We start from the raw sequence: 26,206 nt of genomic DNA, 5'->3' as shown, positions 1-26,206 counted from the left end.
TCAAATCAATAAATTTAAAAGAAGAAAAAAATTGGTGAATGGATTTGTCAGTCCGGAAGCAACAACATTTGAGTGACAATCCACTATTGAAGTATTGAAAACGACTGTCCTTGTTTAACAAATGAAGTATTTTTAAAATATCCTCAACAGAGGATTTCTAGAGAGAGTAGAAGAGAGAGAGGAGGCAGAGAGAGAAACATCGACATGAGAGAGATACATCGATTGGTTGCCTCCCACACATGCTCCAACTGCTCTTACACCCTGAGCAAAACCGGCCAGGACTACAAATGAAGTCTTTAGGGCCAGAGGTGTGAATCCAGAATGTCAAAGCCCACTAATTCCTTTTACCTTCTAATGACCCCCCTATTCATCTTAAACAGGGGTCCTCAAACTTTTGAAAGTGGGGGCCAGATCACAGTCCCTCAGAGAGCTGGAGGGCCGGACTATATGAACTACTAATTCCTACTGTAACACCTCGGCTGCGCTCACTGCCCAAAAAACCTGGCGGGCCGGATCAGACTCCTCTGCGGGCCGCATGTGGCCCTCGGGCCATAGTTTGAAGACCCCTGATCTTAAACAACATATAGACTATGAAACCAAAGTCCTTCTAGGAGAAGATTGATTTTCTTTCTCTACCCACCTTTGAAATGCAAATACCTGATCTTCTTCAAGAACTCCTCTCTGGGCCAACTTTTAAAATACAAATCTCAGGGAAGTTAATCTTGTCAGAATGAGAAAAATCTTAGCTATAATATATCTGAGCAAGTCAATTCAATTTATTTCAGATATTCCTTTTTAAATTAGATTGTTAGATATTCCTTTTTAATCTTGACTAAAGTTATTGAATATCTAGATATTTTGAAGTAACATGAAATACTAAAATGTTGCTTGCTACAAGTCTTATGTTCACCTGCTTTTGGTGTGCTATTGCAGAGTCTATAGAGTGGTTTTGATAAATGTCCTGTGCTTTATTGGAGTTGTGTTACTTGAAAATGAGAGTGTTTGTCAAAAAGGAGAAGCTTATGCTTCTAAAGGTTATAAAATCCTATTTAATAAAAAGCTAATATGCAAATTGGCCAAACGGCAGAACGAATGGTTGCTATGACCTGCAGTGACCACTAGTGCTAAGGGATGTCTGTCAGTTGGGCATCCCCCTAGGGCTCCCATACTGTGAGAGGGTACAGGACGGGCCGAGGGACACCATTCCACACACTGAGTGCAGGAATTTCATGCACCAGATCTCTAGTATGTTCATAAACGTATCAATTTAAGGAATGCTGCTTCCATGCTTTTTGGTTATCATTGGAAATTAAGGTTTCAAAGAGTTAGAAATTCCAATAAAGTTGGAAAGAAATTATATAATTTTGGTAATAGAAGGCATAAGGTATAGAGATACTTTTTGAGGGAAAAGGAAGAAAGTGAGTTGTCAATTTAGTTTGAAGAAAAGGATTTGGTTTGGAGTCTGAAGGTCCACCTCTCTCTTAAGCAATGTTGCAGTAACAGACAAGTCATTGAGCTTGCCTGGTCTCAGTGTCTACACCTGTAAACTGGGAGTAATAATGCCTAATTCATGGGGTATAAAATCTGCCAAGTGATGGTCATTGGTTCCAGTTCAACAGCAATAGAATTCTTACATTTGGGGTGTGATGAAGGGGGGGACTTTATTTAATACAAACATCTCGATTGTGCTACCTCTTGGCTGGGAACCAAATGGCTGTGGAATAGCTCAGTGGTATTACAGCGCAATTATGAAACAGCATGGCTGTGGCACAGCATATCTGTGAAGTGGCACTGGGCATAAGCCTGCTCAGCCCAATGTTGTACCTCAGCCAGTGTTGGCACTTGGCTACGTGTTGCAGGTCAACCTCTTTCAAGCTAGACACTTCTGCTCTGCTCAGCTCTGGTTCGCTCTGGTCCGCAGAAACAGGACAGCTTACTCCTGACCAGTGAATTGTGTCTGGTGTTTCATCTCTAGCTGGAAATGCAGTCTTAGGAGGAGAGGAAAGTGAGCTCCATTTGGGGGCTGACCAAATAGAGAGAATTCTGGCCCCTGCTCCCTGATTTGTCTGTTCTGCTGAAAATGGAAGACTCTAGCCCTAGCCAGTTTGGCTCAATGGATAGAGCATTGACCTGCATAATTATTGTCCCAGGTTCAATTCTGGTCAAGAGTACATGCCTGGGTTGCAGGCTCGAGTAGGTGGCATACAGGAGGCAACAGATCAATGGTTTTCTCTCATCATTGATGTTTCTATCTCTTTCTCCCTCTCCCTTCCTCTCTAAAATCAATAAAAATATATTTAAAAAAAGAAAATAGAAAACACTAAGCATTCACAGTTTGTTCCAAAATGGACTCTTCTTATTAGTTGAAATAGAGCCACTCTGGATATTAAAGATGCTAATGAAGATATAGTTGCACAGTTCTGATTGGACAGGGAAAGTCTCAGTCCTATTGGTTGAAATATGATTTCAGGAACTCCTTTATTTAATTAAATTAATTAATTATTTTTTGTTAATCCTCACTGGAGTATATTTCTTCCATTGATTTTTAGAGAGAGTGTAAGGGATGTGGGAAAAAACATAGAATGAAATAATGATGTGAGAGAGGCACACCAATTGGTTGCCTCCTGCATGTTCCCCATCTGGGGTCGGGGTTTGAACCTGTGACACTCCATTGCTCAGGCTGACACTCTAACCGCTTGGAAATACTGGCCAGGGTTGCCTCTTTTGTTTGGTAAAACGAGGGTGATAGTAAACCAGACATCACATTTTCCCCCTTCCTTCCTTCCTTCCTTCCTTCCTTCCTTCCTTCCTTCCTTCCTTCCTACCTTCCTTCCTTTCTTGATAATGAGATTTATGTGAAAGATGAAACAGAGAGGGGGCAGAGATCAGGATGCTAGGACACATGTTTTATTGGAGAGAAGAGTACCACTGCTGGCTGCTTCCAGAGAGAGGAAGAGAGCGAGGGCAGGGGTTCAGGCACCTTTATGGGGAGGAAAGAGAGGGGATGGGGCTTAGGGCACTCAGCACATGTTGATTGGTGGTTTCATGTAAAGCCTATGATTAGGGACCTAGGGACTTAGGAATTGGGGGCTTAGGGTATTTGGCAGGTGCTGATTGGTGGTTCAGTGCTCAAGAATGTCGGGCTGCAGGTGGAGTTGATGTCATTCTCCGTCCATCAGTTGGAGGAAGGGAGGATCTATCAAGTTTTCTGTAAGATAGCTCATAACTTTTTGTTTTGTTTTGCTTTTTCTGATGGCTCACAACTTTTATAACATTTTTTAAGGGAGTCACCACTCCCCAAAAGATGAAGAATTACTACATTATGCCAACACCAAGACCTCAACTCCTGCCTATTACCTTCAAGGTCCCAACCCCCATCGCAGCTTGGAGAAGACACGTCCTCCCACCTCCAAACCTGCGCCAGCACAGGGCAGGGTGCCCTCAGAGCCCAGGAGAAGCAGGCTCACTTCCTGCTACCTGGCCCTCCCACCTGCATGCCTGCATGCACTCAGCTCCTGATTCTTAAGACCTAGACTTCCCAGTACTTCTACCTCACCTGCTTCGTGCTCCTCTGCGGCAAGCTCCATGCCCCCCTCAAATCCCTACCACCCCTGATTACGGGAGCTCCCAGGACTGCAGCCCCAGCCTGGTTCTCAGTTCTTCAGCCCCGCTGCCCACTCCCAGCCTTCTCCTTGGAACTAGATATGTGCACAACTAAGCAACAGCCCTGCAGAAACATGAAAAAACACCAAACTCTGTCACCGTGTCTCTGTTACGTCCCACCCAAAATCTGGGAAGGACCGCATATGACACCCTGCTTCCAAGGCCTGCACATTAGCTTTTATGTTTCTTCTCTGCTTGTCACTACCTTTGTCTATCAGTGGGAATGTCAAAGCAGCTGCTAATATACACCAATAAAAGAGAAATATGCAAACTGACCATACCTCCTTGATGCCCACCAGCCAATCAAGATTGAGCATGAAAATTTACAAAACAAAGATGGTGAGTTAATTTGCATACACAGGCACAGAGCAGCAGGGCAGTGCTGGACGCCTGCTATGAGGGAGAGAGTTGGGGGTGGAGGGAGCTACAGGAGTGGTGCTCTGGCTAGAGCAGAGAAGACTGAATGTTCTGGCTGGAGCAAAGGCCTGGGTCCTGGGTGCCAGAGGGAAACCGGTGCTGTCAGCCAGAGGAAGGCAGGCCTCTAGTAATAAAATAAGGGTATATATTTGCACCTGAATGTTAGATGAGAGGACAGTTGGATCTCAATATTTAGAATCTTGAGGTACAGGTGGGCCCCCTTCTATAGTAAGATAATGTCCCTGGACCCTACCAATTTGTGAAATGAGGACATGTGCAGGGAACCTATCACTTTGTGTTTAGGGTGTGCACAGCCTCCAGACTGTTCTGTAAGGGATGAGCCAACCACTGCCTGCGGCTTTCCAAAGAGGCCTGTGGAGAGGGTGGATGCCCTGGGCTGGGCTGGGCATTGCCCCAGGAAGAGGCAGCTGTGCCCACAGACAGGTCTCTGAGCATGGGAGCTGGAAAACAGGGACTTCGCCGGAGTGCAGGACACAGGGAGTGGCCTTTGTCAGGGTAGTGTGCCCTGTTGCCACTGGTTCAGGCTGACCCGGACTCTGCATTTTCCTGCTTTAGATTTTGCTGCAGCCACCACCTTCGCTTGCAAACTGAGCAGAGGCCCATGGCCCTGAGGAGCTGTCCAGGGTGGGACCAGAGGCTGCAGACATAATGGGATGCAGGCCCGTGGCTTGAGCTTCGCAGATGGGCGTCCTGGCTGGGATCCTCGCAGACTGTGGTGGGAAACCTTTACCAGTGTTGGGAGGAGCCTGGATGATGAAATCCAAGAGCTAAAGTATTGTAGCTCAGATGAAAGGTGGTGCTCCTGTTAGGGGAAGCGAAGGACTCAGCTCTGCAGAGGGAAGGAAGATTGGTGTGTGTGTGTGTGTGTGTGTGTGTGTGTGTGTGTGTGTATGTGCGCACGCACACACATGCAATGACTGGGGGTGGGGCACAGTGGAGGTGGGGGACAACCTACACAACTTGTAAAAGAGCATTGTCACTGAGTATTCATTGGTTGCTTATTCAGCAAACATTGGTTCAGTGTGTGTCCTGGGCCTGCTGTTGTAATAGGCCGTGAGGGTGTACTGATGCAGGATGCTATCCGGGGAAGCAGTGGGAAAGTAGTCCCTGGTTTTGACCGAGGGAACGGATTCTAGAGGGTCACCTTATTAACTGTGCTGGTGCAATTGTTAATGGATGCACGTGATTCTGCCCATTTAGAGGCTAGAGGCTTTGTGAGTGTTGCCAGGTTTGTATCCAAATGACATTGTGTGGTGCAGAAATTGTCTTGTGGGAGCCCGAGCAATACAGCTCTTCTCTTTGCTCATTGACCAGCCCTGACCTCATTTTTGCATGTCCCAGGGCTGAAGCTGCAAAGACAGTGATCCAAGGCCTGTTCTGAAGGGGGTGAGGTGTTATGGGAGCAAGGTTACAGGGAAATTGTAGGGGTGCAGAGGGCATGGCTGCTGACACTCAGGCTCTAATAAATAAGGGCTGGCCCTGCAAGACTAGAGTCCTTCCTCTTGGCTCTTCTCTCCCTTTTATTGACCCATCATTTTCTGGGCTCATCCTTTCCTGCTCCTGCCTCCCTCTTTTCCAATAGCAGGTCTGCCCAGTAGTCTGCCCTCATCTTCTCATTAGAGCATATGTGCTGCCCTCTGTATTGTCTCACCCTGTACTGCCCTCTGTATTGTCTCACCCTGTACAGTCTAAAGCTAACGTCTCCCACACACTTCTCAATCTTAGGCCTTCTGTCTACCCAATATTCTGCTTTACTGTCATGCACTATCATGATATATAAATGTAGTATCATGATATGAAAAAATGTATCATGATATACAAATATCTACTGGTCCCTAATAGGGGAGCCCTAAGCATGGACATTTAATGCCCAGCAAAGGTATCAATGCTCCATAACTTTAGGGCAAGAAGGCAACTCAAATGGTAATGTGTTTGTTTATATATTTATACTCACTGAGGACATGCTTAGAGAGAGTGAGAGGGAGGGAGAGAGGGAGGAGAAGGAAGGGAGGGAGGAAGGAAAAGAGGGAGGAAGGGAGAGAGAGAGAGAGAGAGAGAGAAACTCGAAACACAGGTATGTGCTCTGACCAGAAATTGAACCAACAACAGTTTGGTGCACAGGACAACACTAACCAACTGAGCCACTCTGGCTGGGTGGTGGCAATGTGTTTAGACTTGAAGAAACCTAGACCCAAAGCCTGGACAGCCAGCACCAGGACACATAAGCAGGTGTTCAGACTTCAGCTGCCGAGCTTGTCAGTAGCCCTGATAGTCTCCTCCACTGTGACACTTCTCCCAGAGTTCCACAATTAGGTGAGGATGGGTCTCCTTCAGGGCTCGGTAGAGCTGATCTTTGCAGGCCCTGTCCCAGGACTTGCTGAAGCTGAACAGCGTCCTCATCTTGTCTGGATTCGTGGGCTCTGCCCGCACCCTCTCATACTGCTCCTCACTCAGCACCTGTCCATGCAGCTTGTCTAGGACTGCGTCCACCGAAGTCACTCGAGCCACCAGGTCCTCCCGATGCTGGTCCACAAAATGCAGCAAAGTAGAGGAATCTGGGGATGAAAGTGAGGCCAGTAATGAATATCCGCTTCCTCTAATCCCCCAGCCTAACTCTTCCCTCCCTTTATCTGCATCCCTGGCTCCTCCCTCATCCCCACATGTTTCTTTTCTTTCTTTTTCTATTTTTTAAAAATATATATATTTTATTGATTTTGTACAGAGAGGAAGGGAGAGAGATAGTTAGAAACATCGATGAGAGAGAGTCATCGGCCAGCTGCCTCTTGCACACCCCCTACTGGGGATATGCCCGCAACCAAGGTACATGTCCTTGACTGGAATCGGACCTGGGACCATTCAGTCCCCAAGCCAACACTCTATCCACTGAGCAAACCGGTTTTGGCTCATCCCCACATGTTTCATGGTCCTCCCTCATGCCAACTTCCAGCCAACATTCTGCTGAGCTAAGGGTGGGGGATCAGATTCATGATGGAGACATTTCAGATTGTCCAGTGGAAGGTCCCAGAGCCATGATGGGCAGGAATAAAAGGGATTGGGGAGAACACACCACTCTCTAAGGACTGAACTCTTTTGAGGTATGAGTCCCCTTATTTATCTCTCCCCTCCCTCCGGAACCAGGTAGTACACTCCAGAACTGCCATGGCTCCGGTGTTCTCTAACAGCTGTTACTGACCTGTCTGGGTAGCTGCAGGTCTGAGGTCTCCTGGAGGAAAAGAGATATGAATAAGCATTGGCATCAATGATAGTTATGATAAGCCTTGAAGCTCCCTTCTACCTACTTTTCTCTTTTGAGGTTTATTCTGAGAACAAGCTACTGAGTAATTCTGATAGAATAAGGATTAAGGGTTGCAAGTGCTTTTAGAGACAATGTTGACAAATCATTTCTTCATGCATATTGAGAAACTGAGGCCCAATTTTCCTCTTTACACCTGGTTTAATTTTGTCTTGGCCTGAATGGAACTCTGGTAGAGAAATAGCCGAGATCTTTGCTATCGATAGATATCTTCAACATGAGATTTCCTTATTCTGAGGGTAAATCTACCTCTTTGACCTTTTTTGCACTTTGATTCTCACACTGTTTGTTCTGGAGATTGATGTCAGAATCAAGAATTAACACCAAGAAAATCTTAGCACCTCAGAGTAATAGGTAAATTTCAATGGAAAGAACAAACAAAAACAACAAAAAAGGGATTAAATAATTACTTGCATATGGAGAGGAAGGGGGAGTTCAGAGCAGCCCCTGTGGACATGGCCAGAGGTTTTGAGCCGACCCAAGTTCAGTGAGACCTGACAGTGTGGGAAGGAAGCCAAACACAGGGGAGCTCCAGTTGTGATGCTGGGAGCAGCGGATTCACTTGGATGGAGGAAGGAGGGTGTCCCACGTCCTCCATGCTAATTGGACAGTCTTACAGTCCATCCTGACTCATCCTCAATGAGTATATCCACTGAGGAAGGTGACTGAAAAGGCACAGATGTTAAAAGTCCAAAATGTAAGAGAAATAATGGAAGAAAATAGAGATGTTTAACTTGCACAGGAGAATTAAGGAAGCCTATGATCCATCTTCAGGTACCTGAAGGGCTTTCCCATGGGGGTGGAGATAAATTGTTTTGTCAGCTCCAAAGAGCAGAATTAAGAAGATCATTTAACATAATGATAAGTTATAATACTGCTACTATGTAAAACAAGGGTAGGGAACGTCTAGCCAATGGGCTGTATAAAAATCATTTGGTCTGGCCCTGCCAAGGCATTAGGGCTGAGTTAATTAAATGTTTGACAAAAAATAGCAGGCTATTTTGTGTGTGTGTGTGTGTGTGTGTGTGTGTGTGTGTGTGTGTGTTAATCTTCACCTGAGGATATTTTTCTATTGATTTTTAGAGAGTGGAAGGGAGGGAGACAGAGAGAAACATGACCCCGACCATGTCTCAGGGATAGAACCTTCATCTGAGGTCCATATCCTTGACTGGAATCAAATCCAAGACCCTTCAGTCCACGGGCTGATGCTCTATCCACTGAGCCAAACTGGCTAGGAAAGCAGGCTAATTTTTTAGTTGATAATTTTGTATGGGTCACAAATGATGTTATGCATATCCAATTGGCCCTTGCAGAGAAAAAGTTCCCCATCCCTGATTTATAAGGACCACTGCATGAGAAATGCATATACATCAATGATGTCAAACTCATGGCCCACAGGCCACATGCAGCCCACAATGAATATTTTTGTGGCCCAGCCAATATAACAGCATGTAAGAAATGTTTTTTTTAAATTTTAAATAAACCTTGATTGTTCAGATTATTACAGGTGTTCCTCTCTCCCCCCATAGCTCCACTCCACCTGATTCCCCACCCCACATTATGCCCTTATCCCCCCCTCGCCCCGCCACTGTCTTCATTCACAGGTGTAAGATTTTTGTCCAATCTCTTCCAGAACCACTCACACCTCCTTCCCTCTGAGAATTGTCAGTCCACTCCCTTTCTTTCTTTCTTTCTTTCTTTCTTTCTTTCTTTCTTTCTTTCTTTTATATATATTTTATTGGTTTTATTTATTTATTTATTTATTTATTTGCAGAGAGGAAGGTAGTTAGAAACATCGATGAGAGAGAATCATTGATCAGCTGCCTCTTGCACACCCTCCACCGGGGATGTGCCCATAACCAAGGTATATTCCCCTTACTTGAATCGAACCTTGGACCTTTCAGTCTGCAGGCTGATGCTCCATCCACTGAGGCAAACCAGCTTCGGCCAGTCCACTCCCTTTCTATGTCCCTGATTCTATTATATTCATCAGTCCATTTTGTTCATCAGATTTTTTATTCACTTCATTTTTAGATTCACTTGTTGGTAGGTAAGTATTTGTTGTCATTTTGTTGTTCATAATTTTTACCATTTACCATTTTACCATATTCTTCTTCCTCTTCTTAAAGAATACCCTTCAGTATTTCAAATAGTCCTGGTTTGGTGGTGATGAACTCCTTTAGCTTTTTCTTGTCTGTGAAGCTCTTTATCTCACCTTCAATTCTGAATGATAGCTTTGTTGGAGAGAGTAATCTTGGTTGTAGGTTCTTGCTGTTCATCACTTTGAATATTTCTTGCCACTCCCTTTTTGCTTCCATGGTTTATGTTGAGAAATCAGCTGACAGTATTATGGGTACTCCCTTGTAGGTAACTAACTGTTTTTCTCTTGCTGCTTTCAAGATTCTCTGTCTTTTGCCCTTGGCATTTTAATTATGATGTGTCTTGGTGTGGTCCTCTTTGGATTCCTCTTGTTTGGGGTTCTGTGCACTTTCTGAACTTGTAAGTCTATTTCTTTCACCAGGTAGGGAAAGTTTTATGTCATTATTTCTTCTAATAGGTTTTCAATATTTTGCTCTCTCTCTTCTTCTGGCACCCCCCAAATTTGGATGTTGGTACACTTAAAGTTGTCCCAGAGGCTCCTTACACTATCTTCATATTTTTTTATTCTTTTTCCTTTTTGTTTTTCTGGTTGGTGTTTTTGATTCCTCATATTTCAGATCTTTGGTTTGATTCTTGGGTCGCTTGATCTACAGTTGAGTTCCTGTATATTCTTTGTTTCAGACAGTGTATGCTTAATTTCTGACTGGTCTTTTTCCTTTTTTTTTTTTTTTGTGGCATTCTCATTAAGGTCATGGTTTTTAGAAGATTCTTTAGTAACCTTATAAATGTGGTTTTGAACTCTATGTCCAGTAGTTTGCTTTCCTCCATTTCTTTCTTTCATGACATGTTTCTTTGTTTCTGCATTTTGGCTGCTTCCCTGTGCTGATGGAGTGGCTTTGTGTGGTAGGTGACCTAAAGGGGCCAGTGGCTCAGTCTTCCCAATCACCTGAGGTGGACACTCTTGGTACATCCCTTTGTGGGCTGAGTGCAAAGTCTTGGTGTAGTTAAGCCTTGATTGTTGTTGGTACACTGGGAGGAATTGACCTCCAGGCCAATTGGCTGTGAGGACCTGCTGTGCCTATAATGGAAGAACTGCTGTGCTGGAGACACACTTATGGTGCAGTACTTGTTTCAGTGTGGCTTTGGTACTCACTGAGTCTGCCTCTTGAATGTGTCACTTATGGATGTGAGGAGTTGAAATCTGGTGTCATCTCACACTGACCACTAGGCACCCTGGCTTCTGGATCTCCAGTGGGGTGCAGGGAAGCTACTGTCTGAGGCCACCCACCAGGAGCTATAGTAAGAATTACAGTTTTCTGCTCTTTGCTTGGGGTTTGGAGGTTTTGGAGCTGTCTGACCAGGACAGCAGTTTGTAGGGTTAAGCTGCTATAGGACAAACTCCACAGTCAGACCTCTCTGCATGCATTCACGCATGTGCGCCTCCACACCCCTGCCCGCTGCGGCTCCCCCGAGCCTCTGAGTCTCCGATTCTCTGGGTGCCTTTCTCTATAGTCCAGACTCCACCAGTATGATCCTGTGTTCACAAAATTTTGGCCCGAACTGGGGTTCAGTGCAGTCGGAACTGAGGTTCTGTGCAGTCGGAACTGGGGTTCTGTGCAGTCGGAGGCTTCCTTTCCCCTCCTGTCAGCCAGGCTCTTGGCTGCCCTTCCTCTCTGTGCACACATCTCCCCACCTCAGAGCTTTTTGGCTCCTTTGATCCGTGAGCTTTTCTCTTTCCTTCTAGTTGTAGAATTTCCACTCAGCCAGCTTTCCTGTGGTTTTGGATGATGTCTGTTCTGTCTTTTAGTTGTTGTTTTGAAATTGTTGTGCAAGGCAGCAGTTTAGGTGCTTACCTAGGCTGCCATCATAGTTTCTATGAGGCTATATTTTTAAATAAAATATATTTTGACTTTTTTACAGAGGAAGGGAGAGTTAGAAACATTAATGAGAGAGAAACATTGATCAGCCGCCTCCTGCACACCCCTTACAGGGGATGTGCCCACAACCAAGGTACATGCCCTGGATTGGAATCGAACCTGGCATCATTCACCCTGCAGGCCACCACTCTATCTACTGAGCCAAATCGGTCAGGGCTACCTGAGGATATTTTTTCCAGAGGATATAATATCGAGAGAGAGAGTGGAAGGGAGTGGGGAAAGAAAGAGAGAGAGAGAGAATGAGAGTGAGAGAGAATCATCAATGTGAGAGAAATACATTGATTGGTTGCTTCCCACATGCACCCTGACTGGGGCTGAGGATTGAACCTGCAACCCAGGTATCTACCCTTGACAGGGAATTAAATTTTGACCCTTTGGCCTATGGGGTGACACTCTTACTACTGACCTACAGTGGCGAGGGCCAGATTTATTTATTATGTTTTAACATTGAAGATAATCTGGTTTTTCCTAAAAGGACTTTTATATTTAAACATGTTTTTATTATTGACTAGAAGCCCAATGCATGAAGATTTCGTGCAAGAATAGGCCTTCCTTCCCCTGGCTGCCAGCACTGCCTTTGCTCCAGCACAGAGGCACCTTTCTGCCTTCCCAAGCTGCCAAGAGGCCCTGAGCTGCTGGGGCAGTGTGGAACTCCTGCATCGTCACCATGGTAATGATGCAAGCATCCTGCGGCGTGCCCCCCCCCCCCCCCAACTAGGTGCCTGTGTATGCAAATTAACCCACCATCTTTGTTGGGTTAACTTGCATACTCACTCAGGATTGGCTTGTGGGCATTGTGAAGATATGGTCAATTTGCATCTTTCTCTTTTATTAGTGTAGATTGCAGAGACAGTAAGGGTGAGAGAGAGAGTTAGAAACATTAATGATGAGAGAGAATCATCAATAGGTGGCCTCCTGCATGTCCTCTACTGGGAATCGAGCCCACAACCTGGGCATGTGTCCTGACTGGGAATCAAACCATGACCACCTGATTCACAGATGGACCCTTACCCACTGAGCAACACCAGTGAGCCCTAGAAGGACTTTTGAGGGATTTTGCTTCTTGGGTGTGTTGGTGCTGGTTTAAGACACTGTAAAGTTACATTCATTCCTGAAAGTTCATTATTTGATTCCATGTTATCAACTTTGAAAATATCTGAATGATCCAGGTTAGTGTATGTGCTATTGCCATAATTAGCTTAATTCATATAACCATATAACTGTCTAGTTCTTATTTTTTCATCTCATATCCAATCAATTGTGAGAAATTTTGCCAAATGCCTTGTGGGTGTCAAAATCTGTTAATTCAAAGGCAGTGTAGAGACACCATGGTGCACAGGAGAGGGAATGGAGTGTAGAGTTAGACCAACTTTAATTCAAATTCTAGTTACATCAACTGTTATGTAACTAGAAAAAAATTGCATATCTTCTCTGGGCTATTCTCATCAGCAAATTGTGATATCACACACACACACACACACGCGCGCGCGCTCAGATTCTTTTGACTTTCTGTTTCCCAACACCACCGAGCTCCCTGGACTTGTCTTGACTTTACCTGATTTCACCACGGCTTCCCATACCACAGTCTCATCATCTTCGCTTTTAATCTGCAGCCGGATCCCTGACCCCAAATGACCAACGTAGAACTCAGAGAAGAGCTGGGGTTTCCCAGGGCTTCGATAGCAGAGCTCCAGTTCCTGTACAAAAAGTGGTGATGTGAAAAGCCATCATTCATCCTGCAAGTGAGATGTCTCCCCACCTAACACCTTCTTGGCCCATGGGGACCCTTGAATGATCTCTACTGAAATTAATGCCACTTCAGGAACTGCTCTCTTCCTCATTTTCCATAGATCCTAACTCAGAAGGAAGAGCACATGGCTGGGTACCCCATGGATGAGTCAGGACTCACCCATAATGCAATGTTCACATATCCTAAAACAGATCCTTCTCCCTTTATCTTGAACCAGATCCTTCTTCATCCATCTCCCCTGTCTTGAACCTAAATTCTCATTTCTCCAGCCCAAAGCCTGTCTTCTTAATGGATCCTAAGCTTGACATATTTTTTTTATAAAGCTAGTAACATAGTAGTTTATTATCATTACCAAGTATTATGTATTTTTTTAAAAAGTGTATTTTTATTGATTTCAGAGAATAAGGGAGAGAAAGAGAGAGATAGAAACATCAATGATGAGAGTGAACCATTTATTGGATGCCTCCTGTGTGTTGAACTGAGCCCATAACCCAGGCATGTGTCCTTGACCAACCCTTTGGTCTCAGGCTGACGCTCTATCCACTGAGCCAAACTGGCTAGGGCTATTATGTATTTTTTTTTTAATTTAAATTATTTACTGTTCTAAGTGTTATGTATGTCTCCTTTCCTCCTCATTGACCTTTCCCTGGCCACTCTCATCTCCCAGCTTGACCACTTTTAATCAACAAAAAATTTATATACATCCCTTTTCTAAATCACATTTGAGATGACTCTTGGTTCCCAACTATCTTCCAAAAATGTTTCCTCCCCAGTTTCCCCACATGCAGTAAATGGCACTACCACCACTGAATATCCATATTCCATATTCAGACATCTTTAATTCTTAGCTTTCTCTCTTTTCTTCTTCTCCTTCTCCTTCTCCTTCTCCTTCTCCTTCTCCTTCTCCTTCTCCTTCTCCTTCTCCTTCTCCTTCTCCTTCTCCTTCTCCTTCTCCTTCTCCTTCTCCTCCTTCTCCTTCTCCTTCTCCTTCTCCTTCTCCTTCTCCTTCTCCTTCTCCTTCTCCTTCTCCTTCTCCTTCTTCTCTTTCTCCTCCTCCTCCTCCTCCTCCTCCTCCTCCTCCTCCTCCTCCTCCTCCTCCTCCTTCTCCTCCTCCTCCTCCTCCTCCTCCTCCTCCTCCTCCTCATCTTCCTCTCCTCCTCGTCCTCCTTCTCTTCCTCCTCGTCCTCCCCCTCCCCCACGTCCTCCTCCTCCTCTTTCTTCTTCTTCTTCTTCTTCTTCTTCTTCTTCTTCTTCTTCTTCTTCTTCTTCTTCTTCTTCTTCTTCTTCTTCTTCTCTCTCTCTCTCTCTCTCTCTCTCTCTCTCTCTCTCTCTCTCTCTCAATCAAGTTCTATTGACTGGACTTGCAATATATACCCTTAATCCATCAATTTATCTTCATCTCCACTGCTTTTCCCCTAAGCAACGCATCTGCAGCTTCTGCCGGTACCATAACAATGGTCTTTTGATTTGTCTTTGGTTTTCACTCTTCTCTTCTTGTCACCCATTTTTACTCAGCAGTCAGAGGCATCTATATGAAACTAAAGCAGGTCTTGTATTACCAAGCAACAACTTCTGAGATCTTGTCATTTCACTTAGAACAAAATCCAATCTCCACATCAGGGCAACATAGTTGATGGGCCCTAGGAAACCTCTGTCTCTTGTGTGACCCCACCTTACTTCTCTCTTTGCTACACTCATTAAGCTCTGCCACACTGACCTCCTATTTGTCTTGTGTGGGGTTTAAGGGTGCCTGCTCCTCTGTCCTCTGGACCTGAAGTGCTTTGTTACAAATATTCACCTCCCAGGACCCTTCTTGTCACTCAGGTCTCAGGTATATGTCACTACTCAGCAGCTCTTCCCCTGACCACCCAGTATAAAGCAGCCCAGTCACTCTCTTAAGTGGCATAGTTGTGTTTTCCTCACAGCACTTCATGGTCCTTGGTCCATTTCTTTAACTATGTAGGTCTCATCCACCAGAATGTCATCTTCCCAAGGGCAGGGCTTTTCTGTCTTATTCACTGGACTATCACAAATGAAGACAGTACATGGTTGGCACTGGCTAAATGTTGGATGAATGAATTAATCATGTCTCTTATCCCTTGTTTAGATCTCACAGAGCAGGGAAATATAAGGTATTCATTATTGGAGTAATTTTTCTCAACTTAAAAGTTATATAATTATTTAAAAAAATATTTTATTGATTTTTTACAGAGAGGAAGAGAGAAGGATAGAGAGTTAGAAACATCAATAAGAGAGAAACATCGATTATCTGCCTCCTGCACACCCTCTATTGGTGATGGGCTTGCAACCAAGGTACATGCCCTTGATTGGAATGGAACCTGGAACCCTTCAGTCCGTAGGCCGATGCTCTATCCACTGAGCCAAACCAGTCAGGGCAAAAGTTATATAATTCTTTCTCCTTACTGCTGGAAATGTATGCCATCTGTCATTGTCACTTAAAGCGGTCCAAAGACTCATCTCAAAACAGAAGGGGGGAAAAAGATTGACTCTGGTTGAACTACAAACTACCATTCAGTTGAAAGTCTGACCTTAGCAACAAACCTTGGAAATGATGAAAATTTGGATATTATGGGTGAATGTCTGGCCTGTCGTCATTACCTTTGGTGAAAAGGGAAGACTGAGAAAGGATAGGAAGACAGCCCCTGATGTCCAAACCTGATGCAATGCTCACAACTAGACCTCATTGTTATCATGAACGAATCTGATGCTGTCATCTCTGCTGTGTTGTCTTCCTGTAGGACATATACAATCTCACAATCACCAAACTTTGCCCCATTTCACTTTAAAATGAGCTATTCCAGCAATTACACCTTCACACTTGCAGTTCCTGCCATTCACAGAGAGAAAATGTGTAGAGGTTCCCAATCATAGAATTGCCCTGCCTTCTGACAAAACCAGATCTAGACCAAATCTTCATTTCCTTAGATCTTTCCCAAAATTACCCAACTAAGATCCAAATCTTATTTTTTAATATATTTTTTTGATTTTTTACTGAGAGGAAGAGAGAGGGATAGAGAGTTAGAAACATCAATGAGAGAGAATCATCGATCAGCTGCCTTTTGCACACCCTTCACTGGGGATGTGCTTGCAACCAAGGTACATGCCCTTGACGGGGAATTGAACCTGGGACCTTTTAGTCCACAGGCCGACACTCTATCCACTGAGCCAAACTGGTTTCGGCTGTCTGTCCAACTTTAACTGGGCCTGCCCCTGGGGAAGCTCAGAAACCTGCCTCACAGCTATTCCCAAGCATGACCTCTCAGGGAGGAAGAGGTATCTAGACTGCTCACCTCAGGGATTATTTCCAACTTGTCTGAACCAGACACAATATATCTTGAGCCCATGTAGAGTGGTGTCAGCGGGGGCGGCTTGCGTATTTGAAAAAACTGGAACTTCTTTTCTTCATCATCTATGGCCTAAGGACATACAGACACTGATTTAAAAAGGAGGGTTTCTGTGGTCTAATGCAGAGATTCCACCTATGGAATCTGTCTGAGCAAGGTGAGGTGGTGTTTCCACATATTTATGTGGGTGAAGGGGTTATACCACCCATGAACTCTCCCACCGCAATGACTGCTACACAGAGACCCCCACACTTGGCCAGTGCTATATTCATGGTGTGAATTGGGGCACTGCTAGAGAAGAAGTGAGAATGGAGGAGTGGGTGCATCTCTGAGCAGGGAGCCCTCCCATCCTTCTAACTTCTGGAAAGAAGCTGCAAAAGGTGTCTAGCAATGAGCAGTGAAGCAGTGAGCCCAGTCAGGGTAGGCCTTAGGGACCGGAGACCAGTCCATTTCTCGTACCAAAGCCCAGTTGACCCATCTAGGGGGCTCTCTGGATGCACGTCATGTCTTTGTCAGCCTACCCTGGCCTGACTTTCTGGCTATTGGAGTACCTTCTCAATGGTGCAGTCGCTGGGGATTAGGTAGAGGTGGAAGTTGATTTCCTCAGGTTGGATGCGATAGTAAAGCAACACGTTGGAGATGACAGGAATCTTGACAGTAATGCCCAGGATTGTTTTGACTATTCTCACTATAACGCCCATGTGGGAGAAGCTAGGATTCTCCAGAACTATGTAATGTGGCTCCACACTGGTTGGTTTCTCCATGAGTATCCCATCCTCTTTAATGTGGGCCACTTGGAACCAGGATATGTCCACATGTTGCCCTGAAAAGAATAAATTTGAAAGATGAGCATTGGGTGCTCTCACTGAGTCATGTATGCCTGGGGCAGTGGGATCCTTAGGCATAGGCTCAGTGGCCTATCTGGGGAACCCAGCAGGGAAGGCAGCATCCAGGGTCTGGGTCCTTTTGGGGTTGTGGGCAATAGTGTTTTGAGAATGGGAGCATTGTGAGAAGCCACTTAAGACAAACCTTTACAATAGCCTAGCTTCTCCATATTTTTTATCTATGGAATTTGGCTGTGTTCTTGGCTTCTCAGCATTATTTGGTGAGTGTCTTCCTTTCATTTAATGTTTGTGTCTAATTGTTTCTAAAGTTTATGAGCTGCTCAACAATATTCTTATACATCCATTTTCTGCCCAAATCAACTGGTTTCTTTGATTGCAGCCAAAATCTCTGACCAGTGTACCAGGTGTGGACATTGTCACCACAAAGAGAGCTTGAGGGATGAAGGCTGGTAGTGGGAGATACACTGGCCTAAGTGTCAAGAGTCCTGGCTCCATCCCTGTATTGCCTGGCAATTGTTGCAATGCAGGCCATTTCTGGGCAGCACAGAGACATCCAACAAAGCTCAAAGGCCCTTGGTTTGCATGAGTTCTAATCAGCACATGGCTGACTGAATTAATCCCAGGAGAGACTGTGGAGACTACAACTAAAGTTTTCTCATTTATTAATTCCTTTATGTGTGTATGTGAAAAATAATATCACAGTAGTGTACACCACCTGCCAAAATGCAGAAATATTTACATCTGATCTTACCAAGCAGTACAACTATTATTATCATCTTTCCCTTTTCCATTAGTTTTTCTCTGCAGCAATACCTTTTCATTTTGGCCATGTTTTGGCCAAATTTTCATTTTCCCAAGCTGGTTTAAATAGCCCCAAGAGCCTCTGGACCTTTCTAATGACTGCAGTACTTGATCCCTCCTAGTGGATGTAGCATCCCTAGTTCACTGCTTCTTGTTTTAGTGTTGAGGTTGCTTCCACCTCTTTGTCATGATAGATAGTCCTGCAATGCACATGTTTTTGCAGGGAACTTTTCTGTTTCCCTTGAGCTATTACCTTGAATTGTAAGTCCCAAGGTATAAGAAAATGTGTGAAAGGATGTGAGCAATTCTATGTCTTGCCAGGTTTTGCCAAATTGCTTCGCCAAGAGGTGGTGCACTTTGCACTGCCTTGGTGGCACCAATTGGTGACACCAATTGGATGATGTCACTTCGCGCTCCACAGAACTGGAATGTCCTCACGTGTCAGTGTCAGCTGTGGGAACTGAAACTCCTGGAGGGAAGTGCTTTTTTGAAGGTCATGAGTCAGCTCCAGCCCTGGGCTGAGATCTCTGCTCTGAGATAGTAATTCACTGCACTTAACCTCTGTGCCACACTAATTTTGACTGAATTCTGGATGGTACTGTATGTGTATCTAACTTGCTTTTTTGCTAAGGTGACCAGCTGTCCTGGTTTTGCCTAGGACTGAGAGGGTTAAGAACTACACCAATGAGGGCAAAAGCAGCTAGTGCCAAATTCCTAAATGAGGCCACTATTAGTCACTGGGGTCATTGTTTCCAGGACAACAAGAAGCTTCAGGCCAGACAGCAGGCTATAGGGATTCCTGGGATCTTGGTTTCCTGGCTGAGCTCAGCACAGTGAGCATTGGATGGCTGGTTTCAGCCTGATCCCCTCAGACCATGCCAAGGGACCCCACCAGTGCACAAATCTGTGCACTGAGCCTATAGTATTATTATATTTAAAATTGTTTTTCTTGAAATATTAATGTTTGTTGCATATAAGTGGCTAATTGTTTTGTATATACAAATAGTAGGTTTTTTTTGGTATATTGTGAAAAAAATGTAATGAAAAAATAATAAAATGTTTATTTTACTTACCTTTTAATCAATTATTTTTCTGTTACAATTCTTGATTGGCAATTATTTCCTCATTACTGTGAGGATATCATTCTATTATCTTCTGCCTTTCATTGTTACTATTGAAAATCAGTTGTCATCTTAATTGTAGCATCTTTCTGACTAATCTTTCTGGGTGCTGTTAAAAACTGCCCTTTGATGTCTGTATTCTGGCAATGCACTTTAATGGGTTGCTGATTTCTCTCTATCCCTCTCTTTTGCTTTGGATACTTTTTCTTCCTAGAAGGAAATTCTTTTAGCAATTCTAGAAATTTCTTGGTAATTCTTTGAATATAGCATCCTCTCCATTCTCTCTATAATATTCTCCTGGAATTCTGATTAGATATATGTTAGGCCTTCTAATAGTATCTTCAATGTCACTTATTCTTTTCTTAATTATGCTTTAATATATTCTTTTCTTAATTATGCTTCAGTATAGCTTTGTTTCAAACTTGATTCATCATTTTAATGGTTTATTGCTTCTTGCTCATATTTCAAAAATGATTTCTTTAAGCATAAAAAACATACTTATTTTTTTTCTGATAATTTAAATGTCTGACTTCTCTATAGGCCTCATATAACCTGAAGTTTCTGTTGGTTCTCAGTTATTTTGCCTGTTCCCTGTTTCTAAGGTTTTGCCTGTTAGCTTATATTTTCAGAATTTTATCTAATGGAAGTCTTTGGAGATGGGAGATGTTGGGATAATAACATTACCCTTTATGACTAAGTCTCCTGAGATGCCCTACTTTTGTGGCTTGAGTTCTCATATGGAGTCTGATGACAGCATTTCTTCTCCCTGCCTCTAACAGTAGCAATGGCTTCCCATTTGTTGCTGTTCTCCAGGTACCTCAACCTTTCTCATTTGTTCACTTAGCCTTACTTGCAAATAGACTAGTCTTTGAAAAATCTCTTAAAAAATCTCAACTGAGTACATCATATGTTTCATGAGGAGACTCTGAGTAATATAATCTATGTGAAGATAACTTAATAAATGATAGCTATTATTGTTATTGAGGAGACCACTTTCTCTTGAGGGGAATCTTCAAGTAATTCAGGCAAAAATGATTATGATGCTTGGGGACAATATGTTTCAAAAAAGATATGCCCAGAGCATTGTGGAATGAGAAAAAAAGCTCTCTCCACTTCTTTAAAGCCCCATGCCCTTAATCAGTATAAGGAAGCTCCAAGTTCTTCCCTCAAGATACTGTTGTCAAAATCCATTTCGAGCCCATTCTCACCACCATCACCTTCCCCCATACTTCCCTCTCACTCACCTTGGAGGGATATAAAGTGAGGGAGATACACAGCTTGTACAGCTCCTGGTTCAGCCTTGATGTCAAAAAGAGGCCCTGCAACCATCCAGCTGTGCTGTGGAACAATCTGGTACAGGAACTGGTCCCAAGCACAGAATTCAATCTCAATGGTCACTGGCCCTCTCACCACAAAGTAGAGCCCCATTTTGGGACAGTGGTAGGAACCAGCCACAGGAAAGTGAACTCTGGGAATAGCAGAGAGAGGTAGACATTGAATTAATTATTCCACACCAGCTCACTGAATATCTACTGGGTACCCGACCCATGCAGTGCACTGTATATCTAGTAGAGTGGCTGGAAGCTCAATTGTCACAGCCAGAGGGATTTGAGTTTGATTCTTGGCCCCTTTCCTCCCTACTATGGATCCCTGAATAAGTCATTGAACTCCTTAATCACAGTTTTTTTATTTTTAAGTAAAAGTAATAACAACATTACCTCTTAGAATTGTGAATAATAAGTGACCTATTATATGATAAATATGTGCTTAATACTTGTGAGTAATAAGTGACCTATTATGTGACAAGTATGTGATGGCTTAATACTAGTGAGTAATAAGTGACCTATTATGTGACAAGTATGTGATGGCTTAATACTTGTGTGGGTGTGGTTAGCTATTTCTATAATGGTGATAATGATGAGAATAATAATAATAATAGTAATAATTATAATTATAATAATAATATTAATGAAACAGACAAGTATTATTGTTTTTAAAGGGCTTAATCCTACTTAATAACAGAGTAATATGCAAATTAACCATCACTCTGCTACACCACAAGCCATGCCCACCAGCTAATTAGAGCAAGTATGTAAATAAACCCAACCAAGATGGCTACCAGGAGGGAGGCTTGGGTTTCTCAGGCAACCGAGGAAGCTAAGCTTTCCACACACCCTGGTGGGCCCCAGCCTCCACCCAAGGCTACAAAGTTTCAATTATAGGAGGTAAACAAATCCAAACCTGGTTACAGAGCAAGCAGGAGGCTTTGCCCCACTCCAGGTTACAACCCCACCCTGATCTGGGACACACTTCAGGGCAAACCAGCTGGCCCCACCCGTGCACCAGGTCTCTATCCTATCTAATAAAAGAGTAATATGCAGATTGACCATCACTCCAACACACAATATGGCTGCCCCCATGTGAACAAAGATCCTGCTCCCATGTGCACACAAGATGACCACCACAAGATGGCTAGCAGGGGAGGGCAGTTGGGAAGCACCAGGCCTGCAAGGGAGGGCAGTTGAGAGAGACCAGGCATGCAAGGGAGTGCAGTTGGAAGTGATCAACCCTGCAGGGGAGGGCAGTTAGGGGTAACCAGGCCAGCAAAGGAGGGAAGTTGGGGGCAAACAGGCTTGCAGGGGAGCAGTTAGACATCAATGAGGCTGGCATGGGAATGGTTAGGGGGTGATCAGGCTGTTAGGCAGAAGCAATTAGGGGCAGTCATGAAGGCAGGCAAGCAAGCAGTTGAAAGCCAGCAGTCCTGGATTGAGAGGAATGTCCGACTGCCCATTTAGGCCCGATCCCTCCCACTGGGATCAGGCCTAAATGGACAGTCGAACATCCCTTGAGGGGTCCCAGATTGGAGAAGGTTCAAGCTGGGCTGAGAGACACCCCTTGCCACTGTGTACGAATTTTATGTACCAGGTCTCTAGTTTCCAATAATTAGTAACAATCTACATGGTGATATTAATGATAACCACTTGATCTTAAAATAAAACTTACAGAGACTTTCCAAAGGTTCCCTGTTGGTATAGAGCAGATTTCTAGGATGTCAGGTTTTGTGGGTAAGTTGTGAGTAATATTATCGCCCATCTGAGGTCATGTCTGTGACAATGAATGGGAATATGTAAGAGATCAGAACTAAAATTATAGACATTTATTACTTAAGACTGGGAACCCTTGGAAGGCCTGGCTCTATATTCATCTCATGGCTCCTTGCTACTGGTATGGTACTTTGCACATAGCGGATGCTAATAAAGCAGGAATGTGTAGATGAAAAGAGATTTAAATGAGATTTATGATACATAAAAAAAAAAAAACACCCACAAATAAAATGAGTGGACTTGGTTTGGATCCTGATTAGAATAAATTTACTACAAGGACATATTTGGACAATTGAGTATATTGAATACAGATGGGGTATTAGATGATATGAAAATGACTTATTGTAAATGTTAGATATGACAATGGCATTGTGGTTATGACAATGGTGTTGTGATTATTTTGTACTCTTCAAAATTCATCACAAAACATATAAGGATAAAATCACCTGATATCTTATATTTAAAAAGAGTATAACAACAAAAGAAGGGGAAAGTGAATAGTTGAAACAAATTTGGGAAAATGGTTGTTAAAGCTGGGTAATGAGTAAGTGGTAATCCCTTGGAACATTTTTCTTTGTTGTTTGCAACTTTTCACAATAAAACTTCTGTTTCCATAATAAAAGTACTAATACAGCCCAGTTTCTCTGCCTGGTGGCTCAACAATGAGAAGGGCCAAAACGGGTTTGGCTCAGTGGTAGAGCGTTTGTCTGTGGACTGAAGGGTCCCGGGTTCGATTCCGGTCAAGGGCATGTACCTTGGTTGCGGGCACATCCCAGTAGGGGGTGTGCAGGATGCGGCTGGTCGATGTTTCTCTCTCATCGACCTTTCTGGCTCTCTATCTCTCTCCCTTCCTCTGTGTAAAAAATCAATAACATATATTAAACAAACAAACAAAACAAAAACAATGAGAAGGGACCCAATGGATCATGAGTGGGGTGTTGAATGTCTGTTGGGATCCAGTATAGGGATGGTGGGGGTGGAGATGCCAGCCTGGCACACCAGAGTCCTGTCACTTACCGGTACAGACTCCTGTGTTTGTCAACCATCTCTGTAGCCACGGGCCCTGTGGGGCCCCAGAAGTCATCATCCAGCCTTAGAAGGTCCACTGGTTGGTTCCGCAGAGGTTCATGAGATGACAAACAGTAGGGTTTCTGTGATACTTGAGGGGAGCTCTCCTCTGGAACACACAGGGAAGTGGTCAGCTTTAGGGCCTCCTGTCTGGCCTCTTCTACCCTTTAAGCTATAACATGGAGGGGTGCTTCTCAAGGCTGACCTAGCTGGACTTTGGACAGTGTGTGTTAGTAGGCTCTGTCCATGCTCCTGGGGCTGCCTACCTGCTATCTGAGGAGGCCCAATCCTGTTGTCCCCTGATGCCACCCTTGCCCACTGTTACAGAAGCCATTTCTATTCCAGAATCAACCAGAAAGGTAGCTTATGAGAAGAACATGGCTCTGAAGGTGGATGGGCAATGATGAAAAGGGATTCCCAGGCCTCAGAGGCCAGTGTGGACCAGAGCCTGAGACATGCCAGAGATGAGCTGCAGAGGAGCAGCCTCAGCCCCTGAGTCTGGGACGGAGGAAAGCAGAGGTCTTATCAGGTTCCGCGTGTAGAAGACCTTGCGTGGAGTGAAGCCTCTCTAGTTGGGAATTTTGCCATGCTTTACCTAGAGGCAGGAGCATGGAGGGGATGACCTTCCATATCCTCCTCACCCCTGTCTCAATTAATGGTGCTCCCAGCCTGGCCCCTTCAAAGTACCTGGATCTGATGTCTGCAACTGGGGTGGAGATGTTTCCTCACTCGTCTGTCCTCCACGTGGGACAATCTCAGTGACCGTTTCACTTGGCTCCCTAGACACAGAATTGGTCATTCTCTCTGAGATCTTGGAGGAAGTTGGGGCTGTCTATGTGACATCCCCATTAATTTCAGCCCATCTGAATTTGAACTCATGGCCTTCATCTGACATTCTCGCATAGATGCTGGCTTGGTGATGGCTTGCATGCATCCCTTCATCCATGAAGGAACTGGGATGTAGTCCTGGCTTCTTCTGGCTCCCTCTGATAGTTGATTGGCCACCTTGTCACTGGCTCTAGTATAGTTCTCCTTTCTAGTCCCTTCTCTCAACCTCCACAGCCCCCACCTCCAGCCAAGGCCCTGGCATCTGTGGCTCAAACCACTGCATTCTTCCTCTAAAGGTGCCCTCTTCAGGCCATTTCTACACAGCAGCTGGTCTTAAATTTCATCCTGACTCATCACTTAGCTACTGAAGCCCTGAAATCTTTTTTTTTTTACTGCTTTTGAGGTAGAAGTGGAAGTTATTAACATGGTCCAAAGGCCTCTTTGCCTCCCAACTTCCTGCCTCACCTCAGCTCCAATCCCACCTCTGCCACTCTCCCTGCTCACTCACTTCTAATCCAGTGCTGCTGAAAGGCCCTCTCAAAACACAGATTCTGATTCAGCAGGTCTGGAGTGAGGCTTGAGATTTGGGTTTTTTAATGAGCTCTGAGGTGATGCTGATGCTGACACTGCTGGTCCATGGTCCACACTTGGAATAGCAGTGTTTCTGGTACCTGGCATCCTTCCATTCCTCAAAGGTGCTGAGATTAGAGCCTCTACCTCTGTCAGGAATCTACCCATTTGAGGTTCAGCCAAGCCCTCCCACCTTTCATAACTCAGCTCAGGTCCTTTGGACGGATTCAAAGAGGCCATCAGAGCATTCGCGCTGACTCAGGCACAATGATTCATGCTGTGGATCACCTGGGCCTGTGTCCCTGCTGAGTTAATTCCTGGGTGTTGGGCCCATGTCCATGGTCCTGTGCCTAACACACTGTGGTTCTGAGGGGAATGCTACTTCCCTGAGGAATGGCTCCTTCTAAGCCTAGGATCCGTTTCCTGCCATGTCAGGTGAGGCAGAGCAGTCAGAACCAGGGAATAAGTGCACTTTGCAGTCATAAGTCAAAATATACCAAATGCCCCAGAAGAAGATGCATTCTCCTGTTCCTCAGCTGGGCTGTGTACATGAGTGTTTATATGTGTGGAGGGTAAGGGAAGGTGGTCTTACCCCCACCCCCCCACCTGCCCCCAAGCTCTCTCTCTTTCCTTGTCTTTGTCTCCTCCTTGTGGCCATTGCTTTCCCTGTTCCAAAAATCACCCATTCACATTTTTTCACTTATTCATCTCTATCATCTATTGAAAAACTTTAAAAAGAGGAGCGACATCATTTTGTTCACACTAACGAACCAACCAACCAATTAATCAATCAACCAATCAACCAACCAACAAACAAACTATCACCCTCTGGCTGCTATGTTTTCTTGGCTTTTTCCTGTTCTGTCTCTGCCTCCAGCCTCAATCCACTTCACCCCACTTCTGGCTCATGTCTCTGGACCAGCCTCTAGCAATCAGCCCTGGACTTGGGGCAGCTTGAGCAAAGTCTGTCTCCCCCTTTACCGATTGCTGTTGATCAGTTGGCGTTTCGTATGTTTTAGGGTGTCCTGCCTCTTTGCCACCTTCTCATCCCACGAAAGTAGGATCGACCTGCAAACACAAAGAAAGCCTGGTTACCTGGGAACTCGACATGATCTCAAGGTTCTGTCGGAACAAATGTAGGTTGGGTTCCCTGAAATCGGGTTCTGAGATGGAGAATAGAGTTAGGAAGCTTATTCAGAAATGTTCTTGTGTCAACCAAGGCAAATAAAGGAGGAAGCAGGAATGGGCAGAACAACAAGTTGAGCTGTGATACAATCGCAAGGGACACAGCTGACTCTGTGGG

The 26,206-nt window shown here is 44.5% G+C and overlaps 1 protein-coding gene across 2 annotated transcripts in view; it reads right to left on the bottom strand.

Annotated features, from left to right (window-relative positions):
- Positions 1-6,120: 6,120 nt before the first annotated feature.
- Positions 6,121-26,206, bottom strand: part of LOC311611240 (NACHT, LRR and PYD domains-containing protein 1-like) — a 55,926-nt gene continuing 35,840 nt past the window's right edge. The window contains exons 11-19 of one of the 2 annotated variants that reach the window (XM_084863175.1): positions 25,885-25,971; positions 24,193-24,284; positions 23,455-23,614; positions 20,578-20,801; positions 17,118-17,389; positions 16,513-16,638; positions 13,007-13,148; positions 7,295-7,324; positions 6,121-6,656 (exon numbers count right to left, since the gene is read on the bottom strand). In XM_084863175.1, coding sequence (XP_084719301.1) covers positions 6,358-6,656; positions 7,295-7,324; positions 13,007-13,148; positions 16,513-16,638; positions 17,118-17,389; positions 20,578-20,801; positions 23,455-23,614; positions 24,193-24,284; positions 25,885-25,971 — 1,432 coding nt within the window. In that variant the 3' untranslated portion in view covers positions 6,121-6,357. Of the gene's footprint in view, positions 6,657-7,294; positions 7,325-13,006; positions 13,149-16,512; positions 16,639-17,117; positions 17,390-20,577; positions 20,802-23,454; positions 23,615-24,192; positions 24,285-25,884; positions 25,972-26,206 lie in introns of those variants that run through there. The other variant, XM_084863176.1, reaches the window with a different exon arrangement.

Source organism: Pipistrellus hanaki (genome assembly GCF_964339955.1).
Source record: "Pipistrellus hanaki genome assembly, chromosome: 16".
NCBI classification, from domain to species: Eukaryota; Metazoa; Chordata; class Mammalia; order Chiroptera; family Vespertilionidae; genus Pipistrellus; species Pipistrellus hanaki.
Note: the sequence above shows the minus strand (reverse complement) of the source record. Positions and strands in the feature narration are given on the sequence as shown.